The sequence below is a fragment of the Manis pentadactyla genome, chromosome 3 (assembly GCF_030020395.1).
Source record: "Manis pentadactyla isolate mManPen7 chromosome 3, mManPen7.hap1, whole genome shotgun sequence".
In the NCBI taxonomy this organism is placed as follows: Eukaryota; Metazoa; Chordata; class Mammalia; order Pholidota; family Manidae; genus Manis; species Manis pentadactyla.
This window is the reverse complement of record NC_080021.1, coordinates 104,574,487-104,594,016: the sequence shown is the minus strand read 5'-3', so window position 1 is coordinate 104,594,016 and position 19,530 is coordinate 104,574,487. Positions and strand designations below refer to the sequence as shown.

Genomic DNA, 19,530 nt, shown 5'->3' with positions numbered 1-19,530 from the left:
GTTTGTGGCATAGGCAGTGTTCTCGTCCTGTGGTCCAGGATCTGGGCCCTGGTCCTGACTCAGCTCAGGCAGACCCTTGAGCCTCTTCCATCCCCCTTCCAATTCCAAAGATCCCACACACTCCTCTGTTACAAGTATCAGAGAAGCAAACTCACGTTGGTTCTCCAACCAGGGCTGAGGAAAAGAGACAGAGACTCAAAGGAACCCCAGACACCAGTGTTTGGGTGACCCGTGACCTAACACTCCCCAGTCAAACATTCAAACACCAGTGCACATGCCCCTGGAGTTCACATTCTTTTATTTTGACAACCACATGGCTTTGGGATTCCTCACAGCAACCCTGTGAGGTTGGGAGCACCCCATTTCCCTGCAGGGTATAGCAGCAGGAACTGGCCTAGGGTTACAGGGCAGAGGGGCTCCCTCCCAAGGAGCCCCAGGGTCTCACCTCCCAGGTTCAAGTGTTGCAAAGCTTTCCCACCAGGTAGGCAATTCCCACCACCCAGAACCTCCCTTCATACCCCACCACAAAAACAAGGGCTCCTAAAAAGCATGAGAACCAGCAACAGGTGGAAGGAGGTTAGTTTTGGAGGAAAAGACTGAAGGCCGTTTAATGCTCTCCCATCCAACAACACAGCTTACAGAGAGGGCATGGAAACTGGAACAAAGACAACTGGGGCTGGGGGTTGGGGAGACAAATCTGGCAACTATTTTGGAAGAACCCTGGAGAACCAAAAGGATCCTTGACAGGAAAAATAATCAGCTACACGAAAGATAAGATTGCTTAAGTTTGGAAAACTTTAAAATCATTTTTAAAAGATACAAAATAGGAGCCCTCAGCTATCATGGACAGATTTCTTGACAGTAAATGCTGTGCCCCAGGTACACTGCCCTGCTGGAAAACCTCCACAGACCCCTTCTGCTTCACCCGCAGCGCTGAGCTCCTGTCACAGCAGTCTCACAGCCAGCAGGGTGGCATCTGAGCAGTTTTCTGTTGGCTTCCCCAACTGAGAACTGCCTGCAAGTCAGCCTCCCAGCGGACCGGCATTCCGCAGAGCCCAGTGCTCCTTGAGGCACTCACAGCAGAGGCACAGGCATCTTCCGCAGCCTTTGGGGATTACGGACATGTCAGTGACAGGCACTCTGGCCCTAATACTGGCCTTACGCAAGCATCAACTAAGTGTGTGGAGAGCAGCCAGGTGACTCAAGAGCAAAGGCTTCTCGGGTAGCTGTCCACACCTCATGTATGAGACTGGTGTCACTTCATCAAAGAAAAGGTCCTTGGCCTCCCTTGAGGCCGTTTGGCCTATTGCCCTGAACCAGTGTGGAAGCCCTGCACAATGAAACTAACGACAGCATGAATCTCACATTTATTTGTGTACTTCTTTATCAGTGTTTTTCCTGTCCCATTAGAATGCAAGGACCAGGTCATAAAGGCCACATTTCCGCTCACCTGCGCATACTGGGGATGGAAAACAGGTACCAAAAAGAAGAGGAGGAAGAGGGCAGGTGTTGTGGGAGGGCTTCCCTCCCCTGTGAGAGAGCAGGGCTGTGGGCTGCATGCTGTACCTAGAGTGGAGTTACACATGGGGTGGGGGAGCAAGCCAAGCAGTGGGCACATTTGGGGTCATGGTAGCCACTTTCTGACTGCTGGAGAAGGCAAAGTAGGCTATGGCCTGATGGGGATGGGCTGGAATTGGGGATGTGTGCACCTGCTTGTTTTTTAAACATAAACACAGATACATATGCACGTGTGCACCCATACACACATACAAACATTTCCCGGCTCTGCTTGCTGGGAGGACCTAGACCAGTGACAGCCAGTGGCACTGAGTTCACCCACTGCCCAGATCTCTATTCCAAGTGCTAGTCTTCTCTGAAAGGACCACGGCTCCCCAGTGAAACACTGCCTTTAAGGCTGGGGCCAGGAGGGAGATGTACCTGTGGTACTGTGCTGCACCACAGAGGAAGGAGGCAGCCAAAGGACTTTGGGGACTTGCAGAAAGGACACAGAGCCAGCTAAAAGGGGCATCCCCTAGCTGGGTCTGGTACAATCTGAGCATTAAAATAGTGAAGGACCAGGTGGTAACTGAGTAAAATAATATGGAACATGAGTTGTCACCGATGTAAGTAAGTAAATGGGAGGGAAAGGAAAGCTCTACCCTATAGCAGAATGCCAGCTAATAAAATGCACAAGGAATGATGGAATTAGAATGTCATAGTTTGGCAATCATCACTGTCATAACTGACTCAGGCAAGAACAACCAATGGATGTTAAATCTGGTGGGTGAAAGTCTGATGAGGAACAGTATATTCACATATCCTGTTGTACCTTCTTCCCACTTGGGGGTAACTACAACATGCTTACTAATTAACTTTACATTGGAGGAACTTGGCAGAAACAATCTTAACCAAATGAAAAAGGCTAACAATACACCAGGAATGGGACAAATCAACATCGTGTGCCTCCCAATAGAATGCACCGAGCGAGATCATTCTATCTGGGTATTCTCACCTAAAATGCAGAAATCCCAAGGAAATCACAGATGAACACAAACTGAAGGAAATCCTATCAAATAATTAGCTTACAGTCTTCAAAACTGGCAAGGTCACAAATGATAAGAAATGACAGAAGAACCATCCCAAACTGATGGGAACTGAGAGACAATGGAAAGGACAAGCCAGGAGAATATGTGAAGCACAGAAAGACGGTGGTGCCTGGAACCTGATGAGCACCCTGCCTTCGTGCTCAGTCCTGGCTTCAGGAAAGCTAGCTCACAGGGCTGTGGCCATACAGAAGTGCCCCTTCCCTCAGGTAACACACACATCACCACCTTGGCACAGTAGCCGCAGTCTCATAGCCTGAAGGTGACATGTTGTAAGGGGTGGTAGGACGCCATGAATACCACCATTTTCAAATGGCTCAGGAAAGTGAACAGTGGGGGTATATGGGCAAAGGGTGCCATTTCTGCAGCCTTTATATAAACCTGAAATTCTATCTTAAAAGTGGAAAAAGAGAGAGAGAATGTTGTCTTTTCCCAAAATAGAGGATAAAATAAGGAAGCTAACGAAGAAATGAAGACAGATTCTGGTTCCCACCAAATCAGAATTTTACCATGGTTAAATCATTTATATATAACACTGTGTTCTCACCAGAACATCAGTTATCCTAATATTCAAATTAAAAAGTACATCCCAAACCAAAAGAGGCCCCTCTCAACTGTCCATACTAATGGGGGAACACAGGTAATAACTTTTTAAGAATCTGAATTTTACCTTTGGAAGGCTTTGTTCACATTTGAGTAAGAGTTTGTCTACACTGGTAACTTTATGAAAATTAGTCACCATACTAACTCTGGAACATCATACACATCTTCAGATATAGTACAAATATAGCAAAAATTGTGTATGCAGATAAAGACAGCTGTGAAATTCAAATGCCACTTCGTATCATGAATTCTTTCTGAGGCCCAAAATGCCACAGTTATTACTGCTAAAGTAAACTACAATTAGATGGCAATCAAAAGACTATGAAGTATAAGAAAATACGGCACTTTACCTTTGTTCTTACAAAGAATGACTTGTCTTCTGTCTCCACGAGGTAGAACAGGAAGGTCCATTTACAAGCCTCTCTGACCACACTCTTCAGCTTGGCATGCAGACTGGTGCACAAGTCTGTAATCATGTCTTCATAGGAGGCTGGCCTTCTTGGCAAGGATGAATACATCTCTTGAGGCGTGGCTTCTCCAGAAGCCACACTGGACTCTTTATCTTGGAAAATGACTTGGCTGCGATTCATTACCACCTTATTAAGTTCAGCATATTCGCTGAGAATAAGTGAAATATCACTCTGGGATTCTTTCCAAGGGCTGTTATATTTCAGCTTGGTGAGATGGAATGAAACAGCCTGATTTCTTTCAGAATTTGAAAGATGCTGTGTACTGTGACTACACCTCTCTTTCCAAAAGGAAGGACTGTCCAAATTGCTGGATGTGAGGTCTCTCATGTGCTGACCCTGCCGTCCAGCATCTGAGTGTGTGACTGTTGCTTTAAGGGGGCTCCAGCTCCGGGATGCAGGATGTAGAACAGGGGTCTCAGGTGGTTTTGTTAAAGGAAAAGCTCCAGCAGTGATGTGGAGGGGCAACTCTTCCAGTAAGACGTTACTGGAAAAGTCAGAATGCTGAGAATCTCCACTCTTCACCATTTGTTTTAGTTTATGTGCAAAACACAGATATTCCAGATCTAAAGTACTCTAGGTGAGGTTATCTGCCACCTGACAAGTATTTGTCCAGAAGCTGAGCAAGTCACACTTCGCAGTGAAAGTGGAGTGCCTCCTCGAGCTGTGCAATGTTCTCATGGTGTCTTTGAGCTCTTTAGTTACGGTGAAGTTAGCGTAAGTCCTGGGGATGCCATGGAGATCTCGGATTTTTATGTAACATGGCACACATTTATCTTCTTTCTTTAATCCAACTGACCGGTTTCTGGGAGGAATGCTTGTCTCTAACCCTGGAACTTGATTTGAGCAGCCCCAATCCTTGTTATCATTAGTGGTTAGGCTTGGGAAAGAGTCATAAGCATCTTCTGAAGCATCTTCTTCTTTCTTGGTGTGAATACATCGCGAAGTGCAGGGGTCATCCTCATCCACTTTGGGATTTCTGCAGTCACTGCAAGGGTCTTGATCAAGTCTCCAGAAAGTGGTTCATAATGAATGTCAGGATTCACACTGACATCCATGTCTCCACTCAGGACTTCTGAGTGCTCCTTGGTCCTGAGCCGCTCACCAGTGCTTTTATTTCCCATCTGCTCTTTAGAAATTCCACAAACAAGAGGGGAACAAGACCGGGGAACAAAAGGAGCAAGAGGCTCCATACTGGTATTGTCACTGGTGACTGCCGTATGTCGATAAGAATCAGCAGCTACACACATAAGAAAAAGCCCACCATTTAACAGATTTATTGTGCCACATGGTGACAGATCCTGCAGCATTGTTTCTTGTTCCCCTTTTAGAGATGCAGTGTTTGACTGAGAGCCAGCACCTCCCAGATCTCTGTGTTTTTCATGTAACTCAGCTTTAGTTTCACTGTTCTTAAGCAAACTGGCCAGTCTGCCTACTGGTATTTCCTGTGTTTGGAACCCTAGCTCTATGTTCATCGGTCTTGTAAAATGGGCTAACGGAGTGCTACCTGAGGACCAATCAAGTCTGGGGGGGTCTCTGAACACAAGTGTGCCTGTAGAACATCTGCTCCAACAACGGAGTCAAAGCTCAAGGACTGAGCTTGCGTGTAAACTGCCTTCATTTGTTTTCAAATCACTGCAAAGGAGGCTTTTCTTAATACTTTTAGGGCTAGTCTCCTGTTCGAAGGACACATTCTCTATACCACCTGGGACAGTTGTGGAACTAAATGTGTCAGCCAAAGACTTATTTTCAATAATCTTTCTAGGACTCGATGGAGGCTCACTGGTCTCCAAGACAAGATGATTTAAGTCCAAGTTTCTGTTTTCTACACTGACTGTCTGCAGTGGATTTCCTGATGTTACCCATTTCTCTAGAGAAGGCCTGAACTCATGTGTGGAATTGGCTGCCAAGGCAGGCTGGTCTAACTCTCTATCACAGTATGGAGCCTTGTCTGAGGGGAAGAAGCCTTCATCACACTCACTGGGGATAATGGCCTCAGTTACCTTACTAGGAAAGGTTGAGCATCTATCTTCCCTTCCATGATGATTCAGTATGAGAGGCATTTCAGCACAAAGTTGCATTTGCTGAATCCAAGGTAAGTGACCTTGGCCCCCTGGGTGGGGAGGACCCACAAAAAAATCATCTTCTTCTGTTATGGCCAAATCTCCTGCCTCTATCTGGGAGAATTTGTCCCAATTCTCACACTGTGTATCAGGAAGTTTTAAGCTATATGGAGACACAGCCTGAGATGGTACTTGGGGTACTTCAACTGGTACCTGGGGGTCAGGACTAGAAGCTGGTGAAACTTCTTCAATTAAGGAGCCAAAGGGAAAATCTGAGGTAACATTAACTTCCTCTGCAATCTGAAGGGCACAACAAGTGTCTTTAGAAAGTACTAGAGTAACAGTTTGTAAGTTACCACTTTTTCTCTCATTTTCTACTGCTTTCTCTGACACTGTAGGATGCACTGATATATAACTAGTAGAATTCCCTTTTCTGTTTGCTCTTAAAGTCACCTCTTCTGACTCAATTATTTCTTCAGTACTTCCTGAAGTTCTAAGTTTGATAGTGGGGCCTCCTGATGTTGCTCTATTTCACCTGCTGGCATTTCTTCTCTGGGACTTGTCGGTGGTGATATTGTGAGAGTTAGATTGATGTCCGAATCTTCCTCTGATAGCTCTAAGCTGACCTCCTCTCTGTTCAAAGACAGGCTGGTTTGTTTGCTAAATGAACTGCATGATTCAAAATTCCTCTTTTCACTGCTGAGGCCAACCTCATCCTCGAGTTCTGAAGCACCATGGGGTGTAGCACTTATTGGAGGAATGCGAGTAAGTGCGTAGTTTTTTTCCAAGGATGCAGAGGCTGATGAGACTACCTCTTCAATTGGTGATGGCTCTGTAACCTCTTCTGGAGATATGCTGAAGAGACTCTGAGTCTTAAGGGAAAATTCCTGAGAAAGTTTCACTTCTTCTCGGGGTGATGAATAATTAGAACTTTTGCCTAATGACAGTGCCTCAAGTCACCACTGAATTACCAGATGGCGATGATGAGTCTGGATCAGGAGTCTCCTTCTGTAAGGAATACAATTCCTCAGCAGGGGCCACTCTGCTCACTGAGGAGGAACAAAGGCACTTAGGGTCTTTCTGTCCTGACATTGTTACAGGCGGCATGTCCCTAAGGGTCTGTGCCTTTTCAAAAGTGGATCCAGGATGTCGAAGACTCATAGCAGGGGCTACTTGCTTCATCAACTCCATATTAAAGGTGGCAGGTTCACTGGCTCTATTTACACCTTCTGTCGGTATTGGGACATAGGTATTTTTTTCAAAAGTCAGGGTAACTGGATCCAGATTAATCATTACATACCCTGTATCATCCTCTCCTTCCAGGAAAGTCTGGGACTCTGTGTTTATGGGGCTGCTATGCTGGATTAGGCCTTGTGATGCCCTGGTTTTGTTTGCATTGTTGCTTGGAAAACACCAACTTTGCTTTCAAGGGTGCTGTATACAGACTTCTGACAAATTGCTGGCTGATTGTTGATCCCATCATGAGTCTTGGTGAATGTGACTTGTAGGACACCATCATTGTAAGAAGTCACTCTTGTGCTATCAAGTGGCTCTAAGGCTGTATCTTCACCAGGAAGAGATGGTTCATTAGTTTGGGTACTTCCAATACCAGAAGGCACAAGGCTAGGAGTCTCCAGTTTATCTGATGATTCTTGTTTGGCTTTCCCCCCAATTACCTAAAATAACGAATGTGGAAAAAAAAAATCAAGAGTCATGTAAACTAACATTTACGTATGTGAAGAACAGTTGTAGCCAAGGGTTGATTTTAGTTTGTTCTTTTGAATCTTCTAATCTGTAAGAATATCACAGGGTGGAGATCAAGCACATGCTTTTGGATAGTCTAAAAATACCTACCTAAATAATCTGTTTTCTTTAAATATACACATGATGAAAGCTCCAAAACTCTCTTACTTGCACAGCTTTTTTTTTTTTTAAATGGACCTTTGGGAAGAAAAGCGGCTAGACCACTGACAATTTAAAGACTTGAAAAAGGAGCCTGTTTGCTAAACAACACTGCCTAATTCAGAAATGCTACACTGGAGGAAAAGTACTCATTTTTTACTGTTTTTAGTAAGATTAAAAGATGATTTTAAAAGCAAAGAGTAACTTATTTTAAACACCAGCTTTCATTTAGACTATAAACACACTGTCATCTAGAACTTCCCCAATGAGGAAATAGTAAATTAATCACTATTTCTTGTACTCAGAAGATACAGATCAGCAGTTTCCCAAAGTGTCAATATCCACTCTGGTACGTAAAGGCTCCTCCCCGCTTAGCTATCTTCTTTGCTTGTAAGTAGAGATAATCACTTTCTCTCATTATAATGCCTCCTATTCAACAGGGCAATAGAAATATAGTGCAGTGGAGTCTTCATTAGAAACTAAACCAGAGGGGCTGATTTAACCACTAACAGGAAGGATTCAGTTTCAACGTTAACAAAAACACTCCTGACAATTTTGATAACTTCATAAACAGGATTTTGTTTTTTTAAAGGCTGTGGCATGGTCTCGTCCAGAGCATGGTGAAATGGACTGATCATACAACTAACCACACATCTGTAAGTTCTGGTTGGTTATTATGGTTAGTTATCATGCCATGTTTTGGAAGTTAGGACCTGTTTTTCAAATCTCATTAAAACATTTCTGTCTTAACCAAAGAAACACACAGACCCAAGTAACTGTCATGGCAGAACTAAGACTCAGAGTTTTAAGAGGATATGACTGGCCAGACATAAAGCATAGCAAAGTCTTGATGGTAAGAGTCTTTGTGAAAACTTTCCTGTCACTCTCCTTACCACACTGTGGCTCCAATGTTTGGTCACAGTACTAAATCTCACCATGCTTGTGGTCTTTGGGAAATACAAATTGGGATCACATTGGTATGTTTATATTGGTATGTTTTCATATAGGTGAAGTGAAATGTTTCTAAAATAAAGTCTGATCATTTAAAAGAATCGGTAAACTAAACATAAACGAAAGCAACCTGCCTTTGGTTTCTAGTGCCTATCATATGGCATTCTCTTCATCTCTGAGTCTGATCCTGGGAGGCAGGGGGTGGCACATGTGTGCGCTCACCTTCGAAGTGCAGGCACAATACCCAAGACAACATAAAGGTCTTTGTAAGTCTATGCTAAGATATCATTAGGGAGCATGGATTTTAATACTCTACTTTCTACTTCTTTTTTTTTTAACTTTATTTTTTATTTTTTTATTTTGATATCATTAATGTACAATTACTTGAACAACATTATGGTTACTAGACTCCCCCTATTATCAAGTCCCCCTCACATACTCCATTACAGTCACCGTCCATCAGTGTAGTAAGATGCTATAGAATCATTACTTGTCTTCTCTGTGTTATACTGTGTTCCCCGTGCCTTCTCCCCCACATTATGTGTGCTAATCGAAATGCCCCTTTTTCCCCCTTATCCCTCCCTTCCCACCCATCCTCCCCAGCCCCTTGCCCTTTGGTAACTGTTAGTCTATTCTTCGGTTCTGTGAGTCTACTGCTGTTTTGTTCCTTACTTTCTACTTCTTAATACTCAATTTCACATTTGTAAAAACTATTTCTGAAATTAGACTTGATAGTTAATTATATATTACCACAAAAAAATATAAGAAACTAGTATATATACAGATAGTAACTGAAGTCTGCCTAACTACTAAATATTTTCTTATTCTGAGGCAGTGATTCTTACCTAGATTTTATGTACCTTTTTTAAAATCAGAAATTTATGAACACATCCTCAGAAAAAAAACCACGCATATGTACACATAAACATTTACATGTGCATATACATACAGACATAGGATTTGATTCTAGATTTGAATCTTGGCTAGACAAGCTGACTGACTACACAACCTCAGGCAATTTTCACGCTTCTCTGTGCTGCAGTCACTCATCTAGGAGATGGGCAAGAATGGCCCTTGCCTCCTTGAGTTGTGGGAACTGATGGAGCTGAGGTAAATGGAGGGTTCCAGTCACCCTCAGCTTGCAGCACTCTATTGTCTGCTTCTGGAGGAGGTCACAGACCCTCCCCACCCACCGGGGCTCACCCAGACCTGCCAATCCCCATGTAACCCCAGGTATAGACACACTGTCTATTCAACATTAGAACAGGCACTGTAGATGTCCAAACCCGTGCAAAATTATCCTGGAACAAAGCTAGGCCAAATGCTTAACAAGGTGGCTATTCTGTCAATTCTTGTACTTAGAATTTTGATACAACTTTTTTACTTGCTCCAGCTAAAATCTGATTATCTGGCCTTGCTGAACATAAGTTGAGAACAATGGAAAGGAGCAAAGCGTATTTTCCATATTTACAAATATTTAACTACAGATCTATAAGAGACCTGGCATTTTATTTGCTGTTCCAGTATGTTTTCAAAAATAATTTTAACATATTTAATTTTAATATTCATCAAAGATTTCTAATATTTATTATTACCACAGTTGATTCTTAAAAACTACTCTAGGTAAGACATAACAGATATTATTCACTTCTTTTGAAAGATAAGAAAATAAGCTCAGAGGAAACAAGTAACTTGTCCCAAATTATACACTGAGTGACACTATGGTCGCCTCTCAGATTGCCTGTCCCCCACAATATTTTTCTACTTCTGCTTCTTCGATCAGGATGAAAGACAAGCTTCACTTGCAGATAATCCAGAGCAACACTTAAGGAAATTAAGTTTTTAGTATTATAATCCTTTAGGTTACTTAGGGAATCCACTTTCCTAAAAGAAACCAATGCCTCGTTTTGAATGTGATTTTTATACACAAAAATCAAATGAAAATTTCTTCACAAATAACATCAGCATTTATGGTATTCAGATTTACTTACCTCGTTACTACAGGAATAGATGAAATTCTGGCTTTCCGGGGTATCTGAGTGACCCTCTCCTGCAAAACCTTCTTTCGGCTCATTGTGCACCCACAGTTCCAAGCCTCTCGCAGGTGGTGGTTTAATGAAAGGAAGCAAGGAGTGAGTGTCAGGGAAGGACACTTTGGCAGTGTGACCTCTGGGAGTCTCGTCAGTCTCCAACAGTGGGTTACACCTCTCCACACAGGGGGGCTCCTCCAACTCACTGACTTCCAAAGTGTCTAATGTGCTATTTATAGACACAAACTTCATGGGGCTGCTGTGCTCCACCACTTTTCTAGATGACTATATGAGTTTGCTCTGACTGCTGTAAAACAGAGCCATCCACATATGAAGTATGAGCTTCACTTCTACATTATCAGGTAAAACCATGTTCCAGGGCCTGTGGTTTTAAAGAAAGAACATACAATGATAACTGACAATGATTGGTTAGTCAAATATCTTAAGCCACGTCCCTTTTTTGTTAACCGTGATTTTAAATGTTTTTATTTTAAAAATAATACAACTATGCAACAATAAGGTAAAAAGAAGTTGACTTAACAGTTACAATAAATCAAACCCACCCATTTTTCAGAGACAGAAAAGAGCACTGAGAATTGGAGTTTTGACTCCTTTTTCATCACAGGACTTGTAAGTGGTAGAACTGTGACTGGTACACAGGCCTCCTGACTCCTAGCCTAGGACCTTCTTTGATTTCATGCAGACTCTCTCTGGACACCGTATTTCTATTAGGGGAATGACGGTTCCAAAGCTACTCAAACCCTCCTCTCCCCTTGCTTTTGCTAAATCTGGCCAACTCATTTCTTTTCTATTTTTGTGTCTCTCTCCAGAGCCTTGGGAAAGTCTGAAGATTAAAATATCTTTGTGGGCAATTCAGCAGAACTACACTGTTTTCAGATTACAGTTCTGGAAAACCTCCTGAACTGTAAGGAGAGATACAAAACATTTCTGGCCATCTGCAGGCAAAGGACAGCAGAGAGCTGGAGTGGATGAGTCAGAAGGGCTCAGAGACAGGCTGCAGTTACAGAGGACTTAGGCTAGAGAAGTGATGGGAACATAAGGGAATAATGCTCTGAGGAGTGGGAGCTCCTAACTGGAGCAAACAAAGGTGTCTAATACAATTTAGTCACTCATGAAACAGACCACTAACAAGGAGATGAATGCCGTTTCATAAAGCTAATGCTTCCTGCTAATAGTAATAGTTACCATTTATTAGTCTGTTCCAGTCACTGAGCAAAATCCTAATGTACATAACCACCTCATGAAGTAGCTATTACTAAGCCCCTACTTAAAAGTTTTTTCCACAGGCTGCCACCCTCTGTCTGGGAATTTGTCAGAGATGTAAACACTCAGACCCATCCCGATAGACTGAGTCAGAATCTGCAAGGCAGAGAGTGACTGGTGCACACAATAAAGATTGAGAAGCACTGTCCCAAAGCATAGGGACGTCTAGGTCACAGAAACTACTGTGGGAAGGCCTTAATTAAAAACCCAGGTTAGTCCACACTCCGAAGCCCATGCTCTGAGCTGTTCTGCTCTTACTGACTTGACCCCTCCCTTGACGAAGATTTATGGAACAGCCCGTCAGACAGCTCACTCACTGCAACCTGACTGAGTTAACAAACTACAACTAATTTTTAAAACGTTTCTTTTGGAATTCAGTCTTTAAAGCCATTATTTCTGCATCTTACTATTTTAGATTGAGCGCTCACTTAAATATTACAATTCAAAGATTGCAAAGGTTTACAAAGGAGCATCTCAAAATGGAAAGCCACTCACAAGGCTAAAGTTACCTTGCAGAAGTACTCCATGCGATCACAGACGATGGCTGACGGTAAATCAAACCACTTGATATTAATACAAGTTACCGGACTTACACCCGCTTTCTGCTTCTCCAAAGCTCAGCACAAGTAACCCCCAACACAACATTTACTCAACACAGTTATATCCACTTGCACCACTATTTAATGCATGTAATGCTCTGAATACACCCTTGCGCACTATTTAATGCATGTAATGCTCTACCGCCTCACCTGCACCACTGTCCACCCACGTGACACTCTGCCACCTCATCCACATCACTACTCACCCACGTGATGACTACAGTCTTACCTGCACCACTGCCCACCCACATGATGCTCTGACCACCTCCTCACCCGCACCACCACTTACCCATGTAATGCTCTGACCACTGCCTTCTCCAGTGGGTTGTTGGTGTACTTGCTTTCTAAACTGAATACATATTCTGCTTCACATGTGAAAGTGACCTTAAAAGAGCCATCACAGCTGAACACAGTATGGGAGCAGTAAAAATCTCTCAGGCTGGAGGACAGCAATCTGCTCTTGCACTGGAGTAATGGGTCCTCGGAAAGCTTTTGCAGAGGGGAGGTGTTCTGCTGGTGCCGAAAGGGCATTACTTTTCCCACTGGGGTTCCTGCTTCGGGGCCTTTTGTGCCATTCTTAGCAAAGGGAGGGCCTGCAACTCTGCTGTAGATGCTTCTTTGAATGTTTTCCAAGGAGTAGGGCATAGGAATGTTCCACAGCAACAAAAGAGCTCTGGCTTGCGTCAGGCCTTTTCAGTGTTTCCTCAGGAAGAGCCACATGGGTGCCAACAGGGGCCTGAGTGCTAGGAACCAAGCTCCCTTCTTCCTGGTCGACAGTGGAGTCCGACGGTGGATTACTCTTATCAGCAGAGGGCTTAGGTAACGGCCCATCTTTTTGACTTTTAGCTCCTCTGTGATATTCATGGTCAGATGTACATGCGAAGAATATTCGTTAGAAGGCAAAACCTCACTTGGGGGCAGTCCAGAGGGGCAGGGAAGGTTTCTGGGCTCAGATGATGGTGTGGGGGAGGCAGCAGCACTCAATGCTAGATCAGCTAACATATTCAGGGCCTGGGAGTCACAGCTGGCAAGGGAGTTTTTAGGTGGATCTCTGTGAGCCACTGTGATGCTTTCTGGCTGAGCTGTATTTATGCTAATAGCATCTTCTTGACCATCTGATGAAATTTCTGACTGAAGATGTGAAGCAGTTTCTCCTTTGGCTTCAGTGTAAAAGAAAAAGACATATAACATTTGATTTCCATAGAATTAATTCTCTGCCATATCATATGGCTTAGTGAAAATCAATGGTTAAGTCAATATGTTCAAGAAAAACCCCTTGATATACTGCATAGATCGTACATTAAAATTTTACTATCAGACTGAGGTTTCTTTCAACTTTCAGATCTATTTATATTGTATTCAACAGAGGAATAATTCTTAAGGAATGTGCAACTAACTCAAAAAGAAATCACCTTTCAAAAATACAAGTACTAAACTGCATACAAGGCATACGGCTCAGCTAAATATACAGAGGAAAACAAGACAAAACCAGAGTCCTGCCCTCAGAGAGCTTAGAATCTAGTGGGAATTTAAGAATTTCTAAGTTTGAAGTGTATATTATAGTATATTAGTGTAGTTTCTTAAAAATTTCCCTTATAAAATGATTAGAGAACTCACCTAAGTTCAAAATAGATCATTTTAATCATATTGATGTTTAATTATATGTGATACGAGTAAAAAAAATTAGAAAAGTCCTTAAAAGTATTCACAATCACATTAATTTCATCACCTTGTTAAATTTCAATTTCTGTACTGAAAACATTATCTTGCTATCCTATCCATAAAATAGCAGATCTCCCTATCTACTGATAATTCTCTGTTCTGCAGATAACCAAATCGACCCATATGCCTTTTATCAGAAAACTGACATTCTGAAATGGCTTACTTGGATTCGCAGGACCTTAATTCAGCCTTCTTTAACTGAAGTTACCCTGAAGGACAAATTTTACAACAGTAAGTAACAATTTCCTATAGTGGATGGATATTCAGAAAAGCCAACTGCACTCTTTGTAATAGCAGGAGGCCTGAAAGTAATAAATAACCTGCATGAAAGCCAATGACTACCACATTTAAAGAGGAAAAGAAAACTCTGGCCTACAAGGTCATCAAATAGAATAAGAAGGGTGTGTGTGAATGGTGGGAGGGTAAAATTTATCAACCACTGTCCAGTCTTGATTAAAATAACAAAACCTAAGGGGCAAAGTAGAAGAAACTGACCAAAAGCAGAGAATTGTTGCATTAGCTCCATGGGTGTAATGGAAACATGAAACACATTTTATGATCTGATGTGTTTGACATTAATTTCACTCTATCTTCGTTAATATTTTGGCTCTTAAACAGAACATCACTTTTGAGTAAGGTCTAATATAAAGAATCCTCTATTGAAGTCAAGAAAAATAGTTCAGTATAGAGGCAGAGCCAAGATGGCGGCATGAGTAGGACAGTGGGAATCTCCTCCCAAAAACATATATATATTTTAAAAAACAACAAATACAACTAATCCTAAAAGAGAGAACAGAAGACACAGGACAACAGTCAGACTACATCCACACGTGTGAGAGCCCAGGGCCTGGTGAAAGGGGTAAGATACAAGCCCCGGCCGGGCGGGACCCGAGCGCCCCTCACCCCAGCTCCCGGCGGGAGGAGAGGAGTCGAAGCGAGGAGGGAGAGGGAGCCCAGGACTGCTGAACACCCAGCCCCAGCCATCTGCACCAGAGTGCAGACAAAGTGCATGCGTGGAGGGCTGGAAACTAGGGAAACAGGGCATCAAGACCTCTGAGCGGGTACCGAAGCTGATGCCCCTGTGACAAAGAAAAGCGAGTGCTTCTTGAAAGTCTTAAAGGGACAGGGACGCAACAGCTGGATGGAAACAACCCAGGTCACAGTCCAGAAGCTGGAAATTCCAGGGAAACCTGGGCGCACTAACCCCCTGGGCAACAGCTCTGAGACCCCTCACGGAGGTAAAAAGCCAAACAGCCCACCGTCTACTACCCCTCCGGGGCGCGGACAAAGCAGAGAAGCAGCCAGAGGCTGGCCACACCCTCAGCAAGGGAGCTTCCTCCATACCGGCCGGGAAAGACACAAAGACCCAGTCTACACGCAATTGCCCAACACAAGCCACTAGGGGTCGCAGTTGTCCCAGTAAAGAAAGGCCAGTAGCAAGTGGAAGTTTGGCTCTCCCAGCTGACAGCCAATAGCACCTATTAACATGAAAAGGTAAAAAAATTTGATCCAGACAAGACTAACCCAGACAGCTTCAGAATCTGCTACATCTTCCCCTGAGAAGGAACCTGGGGAGATATATTTAACCAGTCTTCCGGAAAAAGAATTCAAAACAAAAGTCATAACCATACTGATTGACTTGCAGAGAAATATGCAAGAACTAAGGAAGGAGAATACAGAAATAAAACAAGCTCTGGAAGGACTTCAAAACAGACTGGACGAGATGCAAGAGACCATTAATGGGCTAGAAAACAGAGAACAGGAATGCAGAGAAGCTGATGCAGAGAGAGATAAAAGGATCTATAGGAATGAAAGAATTCTAAGAGAGCTGAGTGACCACTCAAAACGGAACAATATCTGCATTATAGGGGTACCAGAAGAAGAAGAGAAAAAGGGATTGAAAGTGTCTTTGAAGACATAATTGCTGTAAACTTCCCCAAACTAGGGGAGGACATGGCCTCTCAGATCACAGAGGTACACAGAACTCCCATGACAAGGGATCCAAGGAGGGCAACACCAAGACACACAATAATTAAAATGGCAAAGATCAAAGACAAGGACAAAGTATTAAAGGCAGCCAGAGAGAAAAAAAAAGGTCACCTACAAAGGAAAACCCATCAGGCTATCATCAGACTTCTCAACAGAAACCCTACAGGCCAAAAGAGAATGGCATGATATACTTAATGCAATGAAACAGAAGGGCCTCGAACCAAGACTACTGGACCCAGCACGATTACCATTTAAATACGAAGGAGGAATTAAACAATTCCCAGACAAGTAAAAGTTCAGGGAATTTGCCTCCCACTAACCACCTCTACAGGGCATCTTACAGGGAGTGCTCTACATGGGAGCACTCCAATAAAGAGCACAGAACAAAACACCCAACACATGAAGAAGTGAGGAGGAAGAATAAGAAGGGAGAGAAGTAAAGAATCATCAGACCGTGTTTATAATAGCTCAACAAGCGAGTTAAGTTAGACAGTAAGATAGTAAAGGAGCTAACCCTGAACCTTTGGTAACCACAAACTTAAAGCCTGCAATGGCAATAAATTCATACCTTTCAATAATCACCCTAAATGTAAATGGACTGAATGTACCAATCAAAACACACAGAGTAATAGAATGGATAAAAAAGCAAGACCCATCCATATGCTGCTTACAAGAGACTCACCTCAAACCCAAAGACATGCACAGACTTAAAGTCAAGGGATGGAAAAAGATATTTCATGCAAACAACAGAGAGAAAAAAGCAGCTGTTGCAATACTAGTATCAGACAAAACAGACTTCAAAATAAAGAAAGTAACAAAAGACAAAGAAGAACATTACATGATAAAGGGCTCAGTCCAACAAGAGGATATAACCATTCTAAATATATATGCACCTAATACAGGAGCACCAACATACCTAAACAAATATTAACAGAACTAAAGGAGGAAATAGAATGCAATGCATTCATTCTAGGAGACTTCAACACACCACTCACTCCAAAGGACAGATCCACCAGACAGAAAATAAGTAAGGACACAGAGGCACTGAACAACACACTAGAACAGATGGACCTAATAGACATCTACAGAAGTCTACATCCAAAAGCAACAGGATACACATTCTTCTCAAGTGCACATGGAACATTCTCCAGAATAGACCACATACTAGGCCACAAAAAGAGCCTCAGTAAATTTCAATAGACTGAAATCCTACCAACCAACTTTTCAGACCACAAAGGCATAAAACTAGAAATAAACTGTACAAAGAAAGCAAAAAAGGCTCACAAACACATGAAGGCTTAACAACACGCTTCTAAATAATCATGGATCAATGATCAAATCAAAATGGAGACCCAGCAATAAATAGAAACAAACGACAACAATAACACAAAGCCCGAACTACTGTGGGATACAGCAAAAGCAGTCTTAAGAGGAAAGTATATAGCAATCTAGGCATATTTAAAGAAGGAAGAACAATCCCAAATGAATGGTCTAATGTCACAATTATCGAAATTGGAAAAAGAAGAAGAAATGAGGCCTAAGGTCAGCAGAAGGAGGGACATAATAAAGATCAGAGAAGAAATAAATAAAATTGAGAAGAATAAAACAATAGCAAAAATCAATGAAACAAAGAGCTGGTTCTTCGAGAAAATAAACAAAATAGATAAGCCTCTAGCCAGACTTATTAAGAGGAAAAGAGAGTCAACACAAATCAACAGAATCAGAAACAAGAAAGGAAAAATCACGACGGACTCCACAGAAATACAAAGAATTATTAGAGAGTACTATGAAAACCTATATGCTAACAAGCTGGGAAACCTAGCAGAAATGGACAACTTCCTAGAAAACTACAACCTTCCAAGACTGACCCAGAAAGAAACAGAAAATCTAAACAGACCAATTACCAGCAACGAAATTGAAGCAGTAATCAAAAAATTACCAAAGAACAAAACCCCTGGGCCAGATGGATTTACCTCGGAATTTTATCAGACATACAGAGAAGACATAATACCCATTCTCCTTAAAGTTTTCCAAAAAATAGAAGAGGAGGGAATACTCCCAAACTCATTCTATGAAGTCAACATCACCCTAATACCAAAACCAAGCAAAGACCCCACCAAAAAAGAAAACTACAGACCAATATCCCTGATGAACGTAGATGCAAAAATACTCAACAAAATACTAGCAAACCAATTTCAAAAATACATCAAAAGGATCGTGCACCATGACCAAGTGGGATTCATCCCAGGGATGCAAGGATGGTACAACATTTGAAAATCCATCAACATCATCCACCACATCAACAAAAAGAAAGACAAAAACCACATGATCATCTCCTTAGATGCTGAAAAGGCATTTCACAAAATTCAACATCCATTCATGATAAAAACTCTCAGCAAAATGGGAATAGAGGGCAAGTACCTCAACATAATAAAGGCCATTTATGATAAACCCACAGCCAACATTATACTGAACAGCGAGAAGCTGAAAGCTTTTCCTCTGAGATCGGGAACTAGACAGGGATGCCCACTCTCCCCACTGCTATTTAACATAGTACTGGAGGTCCTAGCCACGGCAATCAGACAAAACAAAGAAATACAAGGAATCCAGATTGGTAAAGAAGAAGTCAAACTGTCACTATTTGCAGATGACATGATAGTGTACATAAAAAAACCCTAAAGACTCCACCCCAAAACTACTAGAACTGATATCGGAATACAGCAAAGTTGCAGGATACAAAATTAACACACAGAAATCGGTAGCTTTCCTATTCACTAATAATGAACCAATAGAAAGAGAAATCAGGAAAACAATTCCATTCACAACTGCATCAAAAAAAATAAAATACCTAGGAATAAACCTAACCAAAGAAGTGAAAGACCTATACTCTGAAAACTACAAGTCACTCTTAAGAGAAATCAAAGGGGACACTAACAAATGGAAACTCATCCCATGCTGTTGGCTAGGAAGAATTAATATCATCAAAATGGTCATCCTGCCCAAAGTAATATACAGATTTGATGAAATCCCTATCAAATTACCAGCAACATTCTTCAATGAACTGGAACAAGTAGTTCAAAAATTCATATGGAAACACCAAAGACCCCGAATAGCCAAAGCAATCCTGAGAAAGAAGAATAAAGTAGGGGGGTCTCACTCCCCAACTTCATGCTCTACTATAAAGCCATAGTAATCAAGACAATTTGGTACTGGCACAAGAACAGAGCCACATACCAGTGGAACAGACTAGAGACTCCAGACATTAACCCAAACATATATGGTCATTTAATATTTGACAAAGGAGCCAAGAATATACA

At 42.2% G+C, this 19,530-nt stretch overlaps 1 protein-coding gene across 1 annotated transcript in view; it reads right to left on the bottom strand.

The window, feature by feature from the left end:
- Positions 1-281: 281 nt before the first annotated feature.
- Positions 282-19,530, bottom strand: part of LOC118915910 (protein TASOR 2-like) — a 77,021-nt gene continuing 57,772 nt past the window's right edge. Inside the window, 12 exon segments of the mRNA XM_057499349.1 lie at positions 282-1,105; positions 3,557-4,680; positions 4,683-5,202; positions 5,205-5,285; positions 5,287-6,215; positions 6,218-6,692; positions 6,694-7,115; positions 7,118-7,412; positions 10,581-11,001; positions 12,792-13,103; positions 13,105-13,378; positions 13,381-13,662. Of these exon segments, the coding sequence (XP_057355332.1) occupies positions 956-1,105; positions 3,557-4,680; positions 4,683-5,202; positions 5,205-5,285; positions 5,287-6,215; positions 6,218-6,692; positions 6,694-7,115; positions 7,118-7,412; positions 10,581-11,001; positions 12,792-13,103; positions 13,105-13,378; positions 13,381-13,662 (5,285 nt within the window). The 3' untranslated portion in view covers positions 282-955.